Source organism: Tenrec ecaudatus, chromosome 10 (assembly GCF_050624435.1).
Source record: "Tenrec ecaudatus isolate mTenEca1 chromosome 10, mTenEca1.hap1, whole genome shotgun sequence".
Lineage (NCBI taxonomy): Eukaryota > Metazoa > Chordata > Mammalia > Afrosoricida > Tenrecidae > Tenrec > Tenrec ecaudatus.
The window spans coordinates 48710660-48727716 of NC_134539.1; the positions used below are offsets into that span (position 1 = coordinate 48710660).

General features: G+C 34.4%; 1 protein-coding gene across 1 annotated transcript in view; it reads right to left on the bottom strand.

The window, feature by feature from the left end:
• Nucleotides 1-557: 557 nt before the first annotated feature.
• The window catches only part of SHOC1 (shortage in chiasmata 1), a 73056-nt gene continuing 56556 nt past the window's right edge, over nucleotides 558-17057 (bottom strand). Inside the window, 6 exon segments of the mRNA XM_075559025.1 lie at nucleotides 558-640; nucleotides 4155-5124; nucleotides 5997-6146; nucleotides 7613-7744; nucleotides 10701-10794; nucleotides 15626-15747. Coding sequence (XP_075415140.1) covers nucleotides 558-640; nucleotides 4155-5124; nucleotides 5997-6146; nucleotides 7613-7744; nucleotides 10701-10794; nucleotides 15626-15747 — 1551 coding nt within the window.

The window sequence follows — 17057 nt, forward strand, 5'->3', positions numbered from 1 at the left end:
AGACTATTTTTACTTTTCACTTTATTATTTTATTTTAAATTAGATTTAAAAATTTTTTTGAATCTTAACTATATTACTTGCTAAACTAGACTATTTTACTTTAGACTATTTTTACTTTATTTTTATTTTACTTTAAATTAGATTTTTAAAAAAATTTTGAATCTTAACTACATTACTTGCTAAATTAGACTATTTTACATTAAATTTGACTATTTTTACTTAATTTTTTTACTTCACTTTAAATTAGACTATTTTACTTTAAAAAAAATGTAAACCCAAATGAAAAATTTAATATCAAACACAGAGAACATCCAAGAAAGTGCTGTGCTTTTAGGGGAATAACACACCCACTATACTTTTTTTTGCAAACAGGGCAAACTGCTCTCCTGTTTAGTTTCCTATGCATATGATGCATGTTCTATGCAGGTGTGCATTATTTACATGTAGCCATTGCATGTGAAAAGATACGGCAATTGCATTTTCCTTAATGTATGAACAAATTTAAATAATGTTTGTTACTATATTGTCACCAGAAGCAAATAGAAAGCACTCTTCGTTCAAAAAAACTTCAGACGAGTTTGTCCATCAGCTCTGCCGGGGACTTTTTCATACACTAAACGGCGTTTTTTGTGTTGTGGTACTTTTCCTATTAAAAAGGAAAAAAGGAAAATTGTTTTATTTCTGATAGTAATGCTGTATACCTACTTTTTTGGTAATCTTTTGAAAACAGATCCTGTTTCTTAGTCACTTATCTACAAAGTGTTAACATTTCACAACTGGGATCAAGTAATGACTATTTAAATTACATTCTTAAATATATTTTTAAACATTAATGCTCCTATAACTAATGACTCAATAAAAATTATTGTTCGAAAAATATTTTTAGAGCTCGTGCTTTGTACAATTAAATTTTTCTGGATTTCTATGTTTTCTTCTGTAAAATGAGAACATTATATCAAGGCACCATTCACTTTTGAGTATTTTTGACTAAAATAATCCAAAATTGATTGGGAAGCAATTTAGATAGGCTTCCTGGGATCCTGCAGGTTTCCAACAAGCTGTCATGAAGATACACCTTCCTGGCTCAGCGCTGGGTGATCAAGAGCCTAAAGCAGACACCCTGCAGGCCTCTGGGTGCTGGGTGGTGAGAGTGCCTGAGTTCTGCTCCTTCCCCTCCTTGCCTTCCCTTCCTCTGCCTTTCTTCTTTCCCTCCCCCTTCTTTCTTTTCGCTCCTTCTAAGTTTGAGCCCTCTATAGCTGACCACTGCTTTCTGTTATTTGGCTTTTGCTAGTCTAATTCTCTGTGGGAGATCATGTTCACCCAAAGACTTACTCCTTTTCATTGAGGGGTTCTGTATTAAAAATCTACCTGCAGATTTGTATCTGGAAAATAGATATTGAACTCCAATTTAGGAATATAATTATACAAATGAATAATCAGATAAAATACAAGGAATGTTAACAACGATAGGATCCCAGTCCTTCCCGGTGAGGCCAGAGAAGAGCTTGGGTTGGCACCAATAGTGCACTGATTAATGTTTAACCACCTGATTTCTGAGAACAGACTGGGGAGGCCTGATTTCCAGCATTTGTCAATTTCTGTGCTGTAAACACTCCCATGATGGCCCATTCAAGCTACCAGCATGATGGCAACTATATATTTTCTTGATATTAGTTTTATATAGTCAATTCTAACACTCCTTAATCTTTTTCTAAATCTACTAATAAATTTTCTCATGAAATTAATTTACCCTTTATAGTTACTTAATAATTTCTACTTGTTAGGAAAGGAATTCATGTTATTCCTATATAAAATGCCATAAATCCCAATTAACTAGCGCAAAGTGTCTGAAGTAAAAGTCTCTCTTAAAGAGGTGGCTAGAGGGGGAAGGGAGACAGTGCTCAGTGTGAGATATAAAAATAACAATAATTTATAGTCTATCAAGGGGTCATGAGGGGCGGGAAGGGGGAACAAAGAGGAGCTGATACCAAGGACTCAACAGAAAGTAACTGTCTAGAAAAGAATGATGGCAACATATGTACTAATATGCCTCATACAATTGAAGTATGGATTGTAATAAGAATTGTAAGAGCCCTCAATGAAATTTTTAAAAAAGGAGGTGGCTAGTATTGTCAGGAGTATAAGAAAAATTCCGTATATACTTCCTAAGGCTGAGAAGGACTCATCATGAATGAATGAATGAATGAATGAATGGAAAGAATAAGTAATAACGACCACAAAGCAGTTAAACTATAAATGACGAATATTCAAGAGATCAGTACTTAGAAAAACACAAAAACCTACTGATGGGTGCATGGGTGTGCTACATTGTAACCCCCTCTGCCACCACCTCCATAGTTACAAACACGCAAAGTAAAGCATGCACCTGAAAAGACATGATTGCCCTCCAAGAAACCAGAGCTCGGCTCACCCGAGTCACAGGATGAAGAAGGAGGGCTTGTTCCCTGATGCCAATAAATCTAGAGCAGCCACCAGGAGATCGTCATCCACCCTGAACAAGCGCAATGAGTTCTGTTGCTTGCCCACATGGGGGTTTCCATTTTTATGGCTGCTTTTGCCTTTTACTTTACTTTCCACTAGTTGTTTATGGGGGGCGGCATGTGGACATGGCTACTCGCTAGTACAGCTACCCCAGGAAGCAGCAGCTTTGGCTTTTCCCATGCCATGATGTAGGGTATATGCATGGATGCAATGCAAAATTACATCCTTGGGGGAAACTTGGCTGATGAGAAATATTAGAATACCATTTTAAAACCTACAGAACAAGTGGAAAATTATCTTGAAGTTATGCCAATAGCTTTGGATAAATTTTCTAGGACTACACCGATATGAATTTTAGAAGTTATCAGTCAACATATTTGCAAGTAATGATGTGCTATGGAAACCCCAGTAAATTAATCAAAATTTGTCAACGTACTAATAAAGATACTGGCATTAATAATTCATGTTTATTTGACTAAAATTGCATTGTGGAAAAAAGCATTGTTTCTAAAGTGACAGTGTTTTATATGAGGGGGTTAAAAAGTTTTTAAAATGGTAACATGATTTGACATGTAAACTTTCACTAAAAATAATATATTAAAAAAATAAAAGATTGCCTAGGCCCATCCTAGGCTTCTCCAAGGGCCAATACAAAACAAGAGCCTTGTAGCTTAAGCTTCTTCTCCCACTCTCTCACCTCCTGACCTCTAACAGAGTAGACTAACTGTATGGCTAGCTATTAAACACCGAACTGAAACTCACTGCTCTCGAGTTGACTCGCACTCCTTGAGACCCTATAGGGCAGAGAAGAACTGCCCTGTGGGTGTCTGAGACTGTGACTCTTTACAGGAGTAGAAAGCCTCATCTTTCTCCTGCAGAGAGGCTGGTGGTTTCACACTACTGATCTTGTGGTTAACCCAACAAATGAGGCACTATGCCACTAGAGCTCCTGGAAGTGGCCATTAAAACTTAATTTTATTTTTCCTGGATGTTCTGATCAATGTAGTAAAAGAAAAAAAAAGGTATAACTAGTATAAAAATAAATAAAATTATCATTATTTGAATCTAATGAAATTAAGTATTCAGAAAACAAAAAAAACCAACGGAATAGCAACATCTACTTAGTGGAGTTGTTAGAATTAAATTAAACAATTCACTTTAAAGGCTTAAAATGGTGCCTGTCACATAATAAGCTTTGTAAATATCCCTGCCTGTCACTTAAAATCCCTTCCCTACAAAGGCTGATTTTCTGCTTCACTAATTTTTCTGTTTAATTTTGTTGACTTTACCCTTCTGCTTCCCTTAGATTCATTTTGTAATTTTATTTTTAATTGTTAAGCTGAATCTCATTTCCAGCCCCAAGAATTTAATATATTACCATATTTTTCTTTCAAATAATACACCCGCACATATAACATGTAGAAATGATAACATTAAGTAAAATAGTCTGGTATACCACACATGTCATTTGCATACACATATGGTATATACATATTTCCTTTCAGGTCTATAATTAAGAGTTTTATTTTTCTCTTTGACCCCAAAATTGTTCAAAAGAATAGTGTTAAAACAAATTTTAACAATATACCTATATTTATTGATTTGAAGATGGTTCTGCCATTTAAATTAAATTTAAAAGTACTTTTGTCAGCTACTGGATAGGATGTTACCTGGTGATGATTCCACGACTCCTGCACCAGGTGAAGATTCAGAGTACCTTTTCTGTCCTACACTCTTTCCAGTTCTTTGATAGAAAGAGAGGCTGTCAACTTCCTTTAGATTGACATTTGAATTAGATGAATAAGACAAATCCAACCTGGGGGAAGAAGGGAACTCTCTCCAGAAAGAGTGTTCAGTCGCAGTGTTTGGACTTTCGTATGTGAAGTCTTCTAACTCCTCTGATGGACATTTTTGCTGGTTAGTGAGCAAATCACTTCTCTGGGAGTACCATCTGTCATATGCGTCTTCCTGTAAGTTGAATGCGTTGTTCTGTTCACATATATTTTTATTAACGTTCCAACAAAGTGGAAATTGTGAGCCTTCTAGTGAAAAGACAGGGGAAGGTACCTCTGTATTTGTGGATCGTTTTGCTTCATGTGTCCTCGTTTCCTGATAATTTATAAAGTTAGGAGCAACTTTCTTACCAGTAAAAGGTGGTAACAGTCTGGTTTCACAATTCATTTGTGTTAGTCCCAAACCAAAGACATCTGAGTCTGAGTCATTTTCATTTAGAAAGGAATGATAAGTCTCTTTCTTTGATTCTGTATTAATTAGAAAAGGGTTGTTCTGTACTACGTTTCTGTCATAACTGGAGCCTTTCCAGGAGCGGGTCTGACTATAAGAATCCACAGATGGTAAAATGCATGGCGTTTCTCTTAGTCTCATAAGGGAAGGGTTATAATTAGAAATGGTATGTGTGTCTTCTTGGATTGTCTCTTCAAAATCTGAGTATTGATAAGAGTCATCATGTTTTTGAATGACAGGGTCTGAAGAACCGAAAGTTAAACTTTGAGAAGTAGAGGTACTAGTATGATTCATCTTTTCCTGAGATGATGAAATTTGAGGTGATTTTGTCAGGGAAGAAGAATTAATCTGGAATAAGGAAGTAATGCTACAAAAATGCTAAAAAATGACAAGAATTAATAAATTCAATAATAACATCAATGAGAAAACATATAACTATAAATTATGATGCATACATATACAAAAGTATGATGCAGAGCTGATGCCAGGGGCTCAAATTGAAAGCAGATGTTTTGAGAATGATAATGGCAGCAAATGTACAAATGTGCTTGACACAATGGATGGATGTGTGGATTGTGATAAGCGTTGGACGAGCCCCAATAAAATGATTTAAAAATATAGATACCAATAAAATTACATTAATTGAGGCACCAGAAAAAGAAAAAGTATGATGCATATGACTTATACAATATACACACATATATAAAAGAAGGTAAATATAGTCTATTGAGATATAATCTCATTGAGGTACATCATTCACAGATATTATATTGACTCATATTAAGAGCATACCATAAGTAGGCACAGTTAAAAGACAAATTTATACTTTTCTATTAACTTACAATAGAATATTTACACAGTTAACGTGAATATAGTTTCCTTAATAAAATTATTTTTGTATTACCAGGTCACAGTTCTCTTTACCACTCTAACTGAAGGGCATGAAGACTGGAAAAGGTAATATAAATACATGTGAGGGTGTATAATTGGATATCTGTAAGCACAATACTATTTTAAGATAATGTAAAGTGTGATAAACTGTACTGAGTTATTAATATAAGGATAGCTGAAAATTTATAATGTGATTGATGGTCTATGGGAATTCTAAATGAAATTTAGTTGAAGTAAATTATTTCTTTGCTATGTGAAGTCCAAATTGAATACTTTTATTTTGAAATTCATGGTAAAAAGAGATAATCAAGCAGAAAGGAAATAACCTCATATAAGAATATGGATTTTAAATAACTAACCTTTAATACTTTTTCTGGAACTTCAGGTAGGAGATCCTGAAGTTGACAAAGACTTGCTATTAATATCCAGTGCAATGGAAGTCCTTTACTTAACATGAGCTGAGCCACCAATGGATTGATACATGGAAAATCAAGTAAGTACATTTCTTCCTAGGAAAGAGTTTAAGGAGTAATGTCAATGGCCTTTAAAGATGATCTCATTTCTTTTACTCTCTAGCAAATTCAAAGTTTTGCCATGATCCTTACCACTGAATTTAGGACATCTGGACAGGGAATGTGGCCAGAAGGGAAAGACATTTTTTAAGCAGTAAAGGTTCACATACACTTGCAGAACTGGGAAGAACTTTAAAAATTATTCAGTCCAATCCCCCATCCAAACGATTCATTACACTTCATTCATCTCCTTCAATGGATGATAATTTCTTTATCTAATGATAGGCTTTCTAATGAAGAAACTTTTGGGAAGGGGTCTTAGTTATAAAATTCCAGGTGTATTTAGTTTTGTTGAATGTATTCTCTCTTGCGATCCATATATATAGTCATAGAATCTAAAAGATGTTGTAATTCCAGAAAAATCTTGTGAAGAATTTAGGAAGAATTTTTATCAACCAAAACTGATCTTGACGGTCTAAAAATACATGTTTTCAGAAAGATCTCATTAAAATGAGGTATATAATAGCCATATTTACTACTATTACATTAATATATTTTTGTACCACACTAGCTTTTTCAACCCTCTCTGATTGTAAATAGATTAGAATATAGATTGAAATATGCTTGGACAGTAAAGAAAGTGACACAAATACACAATAGTGTATTTTTCCCTTACTTGTTGATAGTACTATGTTCTGTTTAGATAGAAAGTTCTGTGATTTAATATTTGTGAGTATTTTATTTTACTTATTTTTTAAATAAGTAAAATAACTACCTGGTTCAAATAAAAAAGTACTAAAAGACACAATGAAAAATTCATTGCCATCCCATCTCCCCCATTTCTGCTCTCTGAAAATAACTAATGCTATTATATCCGGTGTCCTTCTTGTTTATTTCCAGAGATATTCATGTACAAAAAATAGATCTAAATATCATTTCCCAGACTTTCCCAAACGATAGCTTTCATGCGTGTTATGCTTTTAATTTATCATTTAATAATATATCTTTATCATTCCATATAAGTATTTTAGGATATGTCATTCTCTTTTTTGGTTTCAGTATATAAATATATTTAAAAATTCAGGAAACGAGAATATTTTGGTATGAGAACTTGGAAATATTTAAACAAAAATAATTTATAAAGGTATGTATTTCACACCCTCCTTTAAATTCCAATTACATAAGTAACTTATTGAGAAACTATGAAATGATAAGACTTTCACTATCCTTTAATACATTTACTTATTTCATCTCTTTAATTATTAGAAAATATTTGTTTTCAAAATTGACATCACTATAATAATCTAAACATGGAGGTTCAGTGTAAGCATAACCATTATGAAAAATACCTGTGATTCTGGAAAAGAACAATCAATGCATATTGTTGTCTATTATAAAGCAAAAGGTGATACCAGAAGAACATTCAAATATATGGCTTTAATGTCTACATTTAGGAAACAAACCTTAGAAGGTGAAACTTCAAGCCAGGATTTATCCAACCATTCATGAGGCTTTCTCTTAGAGGTCATTAAATTGTGGTCAGCAATTTGCCGAATTATCAATGCAGCCTCTTCTCTTCCTGGTACAATTATAGGCTAAAAACATATTTTCATGTTAGAATATTGGAAATAATAGGAAGCAAAATGTATGATTGAAATAGTTTATACTTATAGCTCTAGAGAAAATAACTGGCCTGATCTTTAAACAGCATTTCAGAATTAATTAATTAATTAATTAATTAATGTGAAATCTCAGACATTTTGTTTGTGAGGGTAATCAGTTTTCTTTCTTTCTTTATATAATACAATAATATAATATTGTATAATAAAAAAGTAGTTTTCAATTTTTGAAACTATATTGTTTTTCTTCACTTTCATTTGGTATTTTTAAAAAGATATTTTAAATATATTTGCTGTTACATTTAATCTTTACTCAAAGAAATAACCATCTGAATAGCACTAATATTTCACTTTTTCTTTTTCTAGGTTCAATATACTAGTTTCTCAACAAAAGCCAAAAAATTTAATTACAAGATTTTTGAAAGTTAACTTTTAAAAAGATACTTAATGAATTTGATGCTGTACATCAAAATAAGTTTTTGATTGAGACTACTAATTCCCAGTATTTAGGGAATTATTATACCCAATTTTTGCTTACTTCTTTTTAAACCACACCTGCCAAAAACAATATTCATAAATTTTTACTCTAAAAAAAATTTAAGTTGACTGTATTTTTGAAATAAAGGATACACAGTATGAGACGATCCCAATCAAGAATTTCTACATATTTTGTAAAAAACATTTCTTAATAGTCTCTATTTCTTATGTCACATGTTTATTTCCTCAGTTCCTTCTGCCTTTTGAAATATCAGACTGTCTTCCTCTAAGACTTTTGTCTTTTTCTTCTTCATCTTTTACTCATTTATTTAATTTTAAGATCACTTTATTGGGGGCTTTTACAACTCTTATATAACAATCTATACATCAATTGTATCAAGCATATTTGTACATATGTTGTCATCATCATTTCCTACACACTTTCTATTTCAGCCCTTGGTATCAGCTCCTCTTTTTTCCTTCATTCTCCCACCCTCTCACCCTCGTGAACCCTTGATAAATTATGTTATTATTTTCATAGTTTACACCCACCACTATCTCCCTTCACCCACGTTTCTGTTGCTCATCCTCCTGGGGGGTGTCAAGCATGGATGATTGCGATCAATTTCCTCTTCCTCCCTCACCCTCCTGGTATCACTACTCCCATTTCTGTTCCTGGGGGTTTATCTGACCTGGATTCTGTGTGTTATGAGTTCTTATCTGTACCAGTTTACATGGTCCGTCCGGTCTAGCCCACAGTGAAAGGCAGGACTGGGGTCATGACAGTGGGGAGGGAGGGCGAGGAAGCCTCAAAGAACCAGAGGAAGATTGTTTTATCGGTGCTATACTGCACCCTGGTTGACTCATCCCTTCCTTGTGCCCCTTCTGTGAGGGGATGTCCTATTGTGTACAGATGGGTTTTAGGTCTCTGCTATGACCCCCCTTGTTCGTAACAATGTGAATGAAGGAAAGGTAGTTTATATATAGTAGTTTAATGGTAGAGAAATATTACACTGAACAAGCATGTCTTAGAAATGCAACTAATTATCCTGCCCAGTCATAAAAACCTAAGAAACAAAAACTGTCCCAAGCTCACAAAATAAATATTTTTATTTCACAAGATTAATAGAGTATGTTAGCACACACTTGGAAAGTAAAGCTATTCTAAAGTTTTTAAAATATTAAAATGTACACAGAGTACACATACACAAACTGTTTATTTACAAATGGAGTGACTGCTAAGTTTTGGATTTTTTGAGAAAATCTGCCATTTTAATTTTATTTTTAAAAGCATGATTTGATGACCATGGTAATGATTATTACTTTAATATATTAGGGCAAGGACTTTGAGACTTGTGACTAGACTTTAGGGATCCAAGAGGCCCTTACAATTGTTTTCAAAATTTTTGTGTGGGTACTTATGCATTTTTCTACAGTGTTCATTATGAAATCTACAGCAATAGTAAAAAGATCTACTGACTATTTTGCACATTTAACGGTGCATGTCTGGCAGTAACAAAGGCCAGGGTTCAAGGTGAGAGTACCAGCCTGTGATGGTTAAGACTTTGTGTTAACTCGACTGGGGCATGAGTCCCAGTGGTTTGGCAGTTTTGTACTAATGATGTAATTTGGTAATTATGTAATGATGTAGCCATCTTTCATCTTGTAATCTGATGTGGTAATTTTCCGTTTTTGCATAATAATTATTATCCAATATGATCTGGTCTTTGGAATCTGATCGTGTTGATAAGTAAGGAGTGGTATTTTAGTTGAGGGAAATGTACTTAAGCGTCCTAATAATCCTTTCTCTATGGTTAGGCTCTTCAGGTGCTTGAGCATAAAATGGTGCTTGCTAAGAGTGTGAAGTGAGAACAGAAGAGAATTGATTCCTGAACTTAAAGGAATGTCTGAATTTCAGAGCAGAATATTGAAAATGGGCCAATAAAGGAGAATGTTTAGCGACCACTAATACCCTTCGGCATGCTATGATATAAACTGAGCACATCTTTCATAAGTGAATAGTTTTTATCAAGAGATATTTATTTTGTTCATATCCTGTCATATTTCAAAAAGCACCTAAGTAGTCATCAAGAGATAAAATAATATTTTAAAATCATAAAAGTAAATCTTTGAGAACAGATCTGTATTTGGCAAGAATATTTATTAATTTTAAACAGGCCTTATCCAGACAACCAGAATGGAAATAATAAGAATGCTCACATGTTGTGTAGAATGTATCCAATGTTACTAAACAATTTGTGTAGAAATTGTTATGGGAAACTACACTCTCATGTAAACTTTCACTAAATCACAATAAAGTATTATTTTAAAACAAGTCTTCATTTCACAATTTTAAATTTAACCACTTATTGATTCTTCTTACAGGGCATTTGAGTTTCAGTATAATGTTGACTTGTGAAAAATACTCATGAATAAACATAAGGCAAAAGAATACCTTTACATCCATTTGTTCAGATTTTAGGGCAGATGAAACCAAAGCTGCATAAATTAGGGCCAGGTGATGAAGTGTCTTTTCTGTAAGGTGATACCTAAAAAGAATTGTATTATTAAATGTCTACTCTTTTGACATCTGATTAGACTTCTTCAAGTGCAGCTTCCCACGTTTCATTGTGTTTATAAGAATAGACAGGCGAAGACAATAGGAGTGTGATGGAGTCATGTTTGCTTGTGTACCCAGTACCCCTTTGAAAGCATTTGCACTGCCACTCTGGCAATAATGTTAAATCTATGGGATACTGGGAGGAAGTGGGTGTGGGGGAGCAGTCTAACTAGCCTCTTCTTGGCCCCACCAAATCAAAACCAACCTCATTGTCATCAAGCCAATTCTGACCCACAGAAATGTTATATAACAGAGTAGAACTTCCCCCAAAGGTTTTCCAAGGCTGCGTACCTTTATGGTAGCAGATTGCCACATCTTTCTCCCTTGGAACATCTGATGATTCTAAGCCACTGAACTTTTGATTAGAAGTTGAGCATCGCAATTACTGCAAAACCAGGGCTTGGGTGTCTATTTGACTAAAGACTAGAATATTCCACTCCCCTACCAAAGTAACAGTGTCAGTCATATGAAGAGAGCTAGACTAATTAAAATCCTTCCTGGAACTTTTTCCTGTACCGTTAGAAAAAACTCCCCCCACCCCCACCCCTTCTAAGCTTATTAGGCAGGATGTGAGTTGATCTGTGGATAATTATTCCTACTACCTTATGCAAAAAAATATGTCTGAGAAAGAGGCCAACCCAAAGAAGAACCTAGAAACAGAAAGAGCTGTTATTACAATCAGTTCCTGGATCCAGTTCTGCCTTTCTCCCAATTTTTAGTAATATGAAGCAGTAAATTTCCTTTTTGTTGCTTAGGCTAAAGCGGGTACCTGTTGATTCCAGCCAAAGGAGTTCTAACATAACAAACAAACAAACAAACAAAAAACCAGAAACAAAACTCACTACCATTAAATCAATTCCAACTCATAGTTACCATATAGGACAGAGTATAACTGCCCCTGTGGGTTTCTAAAAGTAACTCTATGCGAATGGAAAGCTTTGTCTTTCTCCTAAGGAGCAGCTAATGCCTTTGAACTGCTGACCTTGTAATTAGCAGCCAATGTGTATCCACTATGCCACCAATGATCCTTCTAATACAACTAGTTTCTTTCTTTTTTTGGGGGGGTGGGGAATTTATTTATTTTTAAAATTTTAATTTAAATCATTTTACTGGGGCTCATACAACCCTTATCATAATCCATATATACATTAATTGTGTAAAGCACACTTATACATTCATTGCCCTCATCATTCTCAAAATTTGCCTTCCACCTGGGTTCCTGAAATCAGCTCATTTTCTTTTCCCTCCCCCTTCCTCCCCAGTCCCCCTCCTTTATGAACCCTTAATAATTTATAAATTATATTTTATCTTATCTTACACTGCCTGGTGTCTCCCTTCACCCACTTTCCTGTTGCCCATCCTCCAGATAGGAAGTTATATGTAGATCCCTGAGATCGGTTTCCCCTTTCTACCTCCCCTTCCTTCCTGGTATCGCCACTCTCACCCTTGGTCCTGAGGGGTGCACCTGTCCTAGATTCCCTGTAGTTTTCAGATCCCATCTGTACCACTGTGCATCCTTTGGTCTAACCAGGTTTGCAAGGTAGAATTGATATCATGATAATTTGGGGGGAGGAAGCATTTAAGAACTAGAGGAAGGTTGTGAGTTTCATTATTGCTACACTGAAACCTGAGTGACTCATCTCCTCCCCACTACCCTTCTGCAAGGGATGTCCAGTTGTCAGAATGGTGAGCATAACGAATGCAAGGTTATTAAAACAAAGTGTTCTTGCATTGAGGGAGTACTTGAGTAGAGGCCCAGTGTCTATCTGTTACCTTCATACTTAACATATAAATATATGTACATGCCTGTATAGTGTTTTGTAAATGACTAAGTTGAGTTGAAATCATCTGTTTTTCTCCTGTACTTCATTTGCACTACAAAAATCACAGAAGGATAAAATAATTAAATAAAAAACTCCACTCCCTGCATGGAGTTGATTTCAACTCACAGTGACTCTATAGGATAGGGTAGAACCAGTCCCAACACTTTCCAAGGCAAAGAATCTTTACAGGCACTGAAAGCCACATGTGCATTTGTGGTTAGCAGCTCAACATGTAGCACCCTATCCCAGCAGGGATGGTTGCTGTGGTTGTTAGAGGCCATCTACTTTGAAAACATTTCAAATCTTGTTACTTATCCAGAGCACTTCCAAGGAGTTTTATATGCTTAAGAAAAAATTTTTTACATGCTTTATAGCCTTCATAGGTCATCAGCATAAAGGTTTTAGATAATAATTTTTATTTTGCACAAAACAGGCAAAACTTAAAAAAAAGGGCAAAACTCAGTTAATTGTTTGTTTGAGGTTACTTGCTAATAGAAGGAGGAATAAGAATCAATGTGTTTAGGTTCCTACATCCAACTTTTCATTATCCTAACATGATAATATTATATACAAAAACCTGACACAGGAGGTTAATAGAATGGAATCATACAGGAAAATCAATAAGGGAAAGATCATACAGGTAAGGTCAAAGAAGACCAAGTCTGAATATTAAAGAATATATTTTAAACTTCTACTATGACTGATGTATATGTATATGCCATTGTAAGGATATAAAAATATGAGGCTAATATATAAAAATATGAGGTTAGTAGGAGAGGTTCATTATCAGTCATTCAATATAAAACAAATGTGATCAATATAAAAGAAAAAGCTAAGGAATTCAAAGGATAGACAGGTCACATCTCAGTAAGTGCTGTGTGCATTAGGGTTGCTTAGGAAAGTTTGTATTGAAAAGTGATTTTTGGATTTGAGTCCTGGAAAATAGACAACACTGAACCAAAAGAAAAAGCTAGAGGAAGTAGATAATATTGTAAAAAGAAATAAATGTATGAGTAATAAGGAAGTGAGAAAGGAAAGAAATTGCTCACATGACAATAAGCAGTCCTTTTTTACGATTAGAAAGCCTGGTAGTATAAATCGTTTATGAGTTGAACTGCTAATCTTAGGTCAGCATTTCAAATCCACCAGCTGATCCATGGTAGAAAGATGAAACGTTCTACTACTATAAAAAGTTTCAATCTTGGAAATCCTCCAGAACAGTTCTACCCTGTCCTCCAGGCTTGCTATGCGTCACTATCAACTTAAAGGCAGTGAGAGTTGGTGGAATTGGAAAACAAGGAGCATTATGTCTGAAAATATAGTTGGGATTATATTTCTTAAGCTCTTCAATATTGAGTTGAGGGTTCTTGTACATGCATTCAGTAGAAATGAAGAAAATAATGAAAGTTTTTTTCCTCTTTTAAATCAGATTAAAACCTGGTTTTAGAAATACTGAGAATATAACAGATGATACAAAGGAGCCTTGAGAAGTATGAGGAGGTGGGAAAATGATTAGTACTTTGTTATAATATTCCACATAATTGAATTAGAAGAAACTGAACTTAGGTATTGGTAATGCAAATGGAAAGGAAGGGATAGATAAAAGAGAAAAAAGCATTGTTCGGCTCTATAAAATGTGTTTCTAGTCTTGGTGACTAAAAGAAATGCAATGTTTTAAATCAACAGTTTTCAACCCTTTGGGGGTCAAATCCAACTTTCACAGGGGTCGCCTAAGACCACTGGAAAACATAAATATTTTACAATATATTTCACATATTGTTTTGTGCTTTATCGCTATGCTTTAATTATATTACGTACAATTTTTAACAATGAAAATATATCCTGCATATAAGATATTTAAATGAAGATTCATAACAGTAGCAAAATTACAATTATGAAGTAGCAACAAAAATAATTTTAAAGTTGGGGGTCAACACAACATAAGGAACTGTATTAACGGGTCATGGCATTAGGAAGGTTGAGAACCACTGTTTTAAGCAGTTAAATGGAAGATAAAAGGAGATACGAGTTTGGAGGACTAGAAAATAGGGTGAATTCCTATTTAAACATGTCAAATTTGAGATCCTGTGTACTATCAAGGTATTACTATTTCATAGGAAATCAGAGGTGCAAGTTAGGAATTCAAAAAGAGATTGCAGCTGCAGAAGTAAATGTAATAATTGTATGCAAAGAGATTATGGCTGAAGCAATTAGAATTGAAAAGATCTCCAACGGATACAATAGGAGAAAGAAGCGAACTCATCACAGGTGTACTGGGAGACCAGAACAAGAAAGAAGAGGCACATATAGAAAAGGGTAGTTAGATAGATCAAGTGTCCTGGAACTGAAGAGTTTCAAGGAAGAAAGCACTGAGAGCAATATTAAATATTTCCCACCAGTCAAAGATAAAAATATCTTTGAAGATGACAAATAAAGTCCTAAGTGATGGCTGAAGGACAGGGATCAGCACAGAATAAGGATAAAGTAGAAGCAGTGCTCTCAAAAAGTTTAGAGGCGAGGAAAAGAAAAGACATATAATGATATCTCAAGCCAATGTCTTAGAATAGATTTTTGGGTAATTTTTCAAATAAGCACATCAATAAGAGAAAGTGTAACATCGTGCAATGTAACAAGATACTAGATGATCTAATAAAAATAATTATAACAAAACTCCAGAATTACAAGTTAATAAGTGAAACACTTAAGGGCACAATTTTCTTAATAAGTTGGGGGTAAGGATTTGCACAGAATATCTAAGGAAATGTATCTTATCCAGATTCCAATTTGTTTTCCTATAAGCATGCCTAATCTTCCTTGAAAATTCCTAACTTAAAACAAATTAGATGATCAAGCAGAAAATTTGCATAGTAATTTCTATTTGAAGATGATTAAATATCTTACCAAGAAAATGACTTGAGTGAGAAAATATTTACTTACTCTGAATCCAATGTGTTTTTTGAGTATAAAATTATCCAACAACAGCTGTACTGAAATGATAGTGCCATTAATCTCATGATGATGATATCTGATGCCTTCTCATAATTCAATTCTTCTAAATCCTATCATAAAATAAAGAAAAACTATTCATTAATTTTAACAATTTGAGGAAACAAAAGTGGGGGCCACACTTGATCTCTTAAGGCTACAGAAGGAAGGAAAATCCAATTCCATACCTGCCCAAGAATGATTCCTATGGGTATGAGTTCCCATTTCATGGGAATAAAAAAATCATACTGTAAAAATTTTGAATAAAGCTATAGTAGATATAAAACAGTTAATAATAACTTCAGCAAAGAGAGCTTATAGATCTCCTAAAGTCCTAGATATGAAGAACCCAGCTACAAGTGCCCATACTGGGGCAAGGTCTTTTGTGGCTAGGGATCTGATCAATCCTAAAGGCAACTGAAAATATACTTAAGAGACCAATAGTGTAATCTTCACTGCATGTATATTTAAGGAAGATAAAGTAAGTACCATTTAGTGGATTTCCCAAGAAGGAATTGCTACTTTTTTTTCCATGAACACATCTTGTTTTTAAAAAATAGGTTTTAAAATGCAGACTTGAACTTTAACAAAACATTTGCCATTCATTCATACTTCAAACTTGTCAAGCTTGGTTGTTTATCACAACCCATCAAATCAATTGTTTTGTAAATAGCACTCAAGAGAAAACTTATGGAGCTTCAGCCAAGAATTGATGCCTCTTAATTTTCAATCTGTATAAATTTTTAGAGAGAACTTCTTTCGTCTTTTCTAAAACCAGTTTAATTAGAGGCAATCCTGACTTACATTCTAGCCACAGCCAGACAATTAATCTTGCTGTTGCTCTCACTACCCACTACTGTCAAAAGGATCCTGACTCTTAGCAACTCTTAGGAAGGAGTGCATTGTTCTTCAGGGTTTCCAAGGATGTAAATCTCTATGGAAATAAACTGCCTCATCTTTCTCCCACAGAGCAGATGGTAGATTTGCATTGCCAATTTTTTGGATAGAAGTCAAGTGCTTAATCCGCCAAACCACTAAGGCTCCTACTGTTAGCTGCTTGCCAGTTGGCTACTGACCCATAGAAACCCCATGTTCAACAGGATCAGCTCATGGTGACCACTGTAATTCATAGGGTTTTCATTTTTTGGAAGTAGATAACCAGGCTTTCTTACTAGTCTATCTTAGTCTGAAATTTCTGATGAAACTGTTTACCATCATGCAAGCCTCTACTGACAGACAGGTAGGTGGTGGTTATACTTGAGGTGCATTGCCCAGGAATCAAAACGGATTCTCCTGCATGGAAACAAAGCATTCTACTGCTGAATCACCACTGCCCTCATCAACTCATTTTCTACCCACTTTAAAAAAACAGTGGCTGAAACTT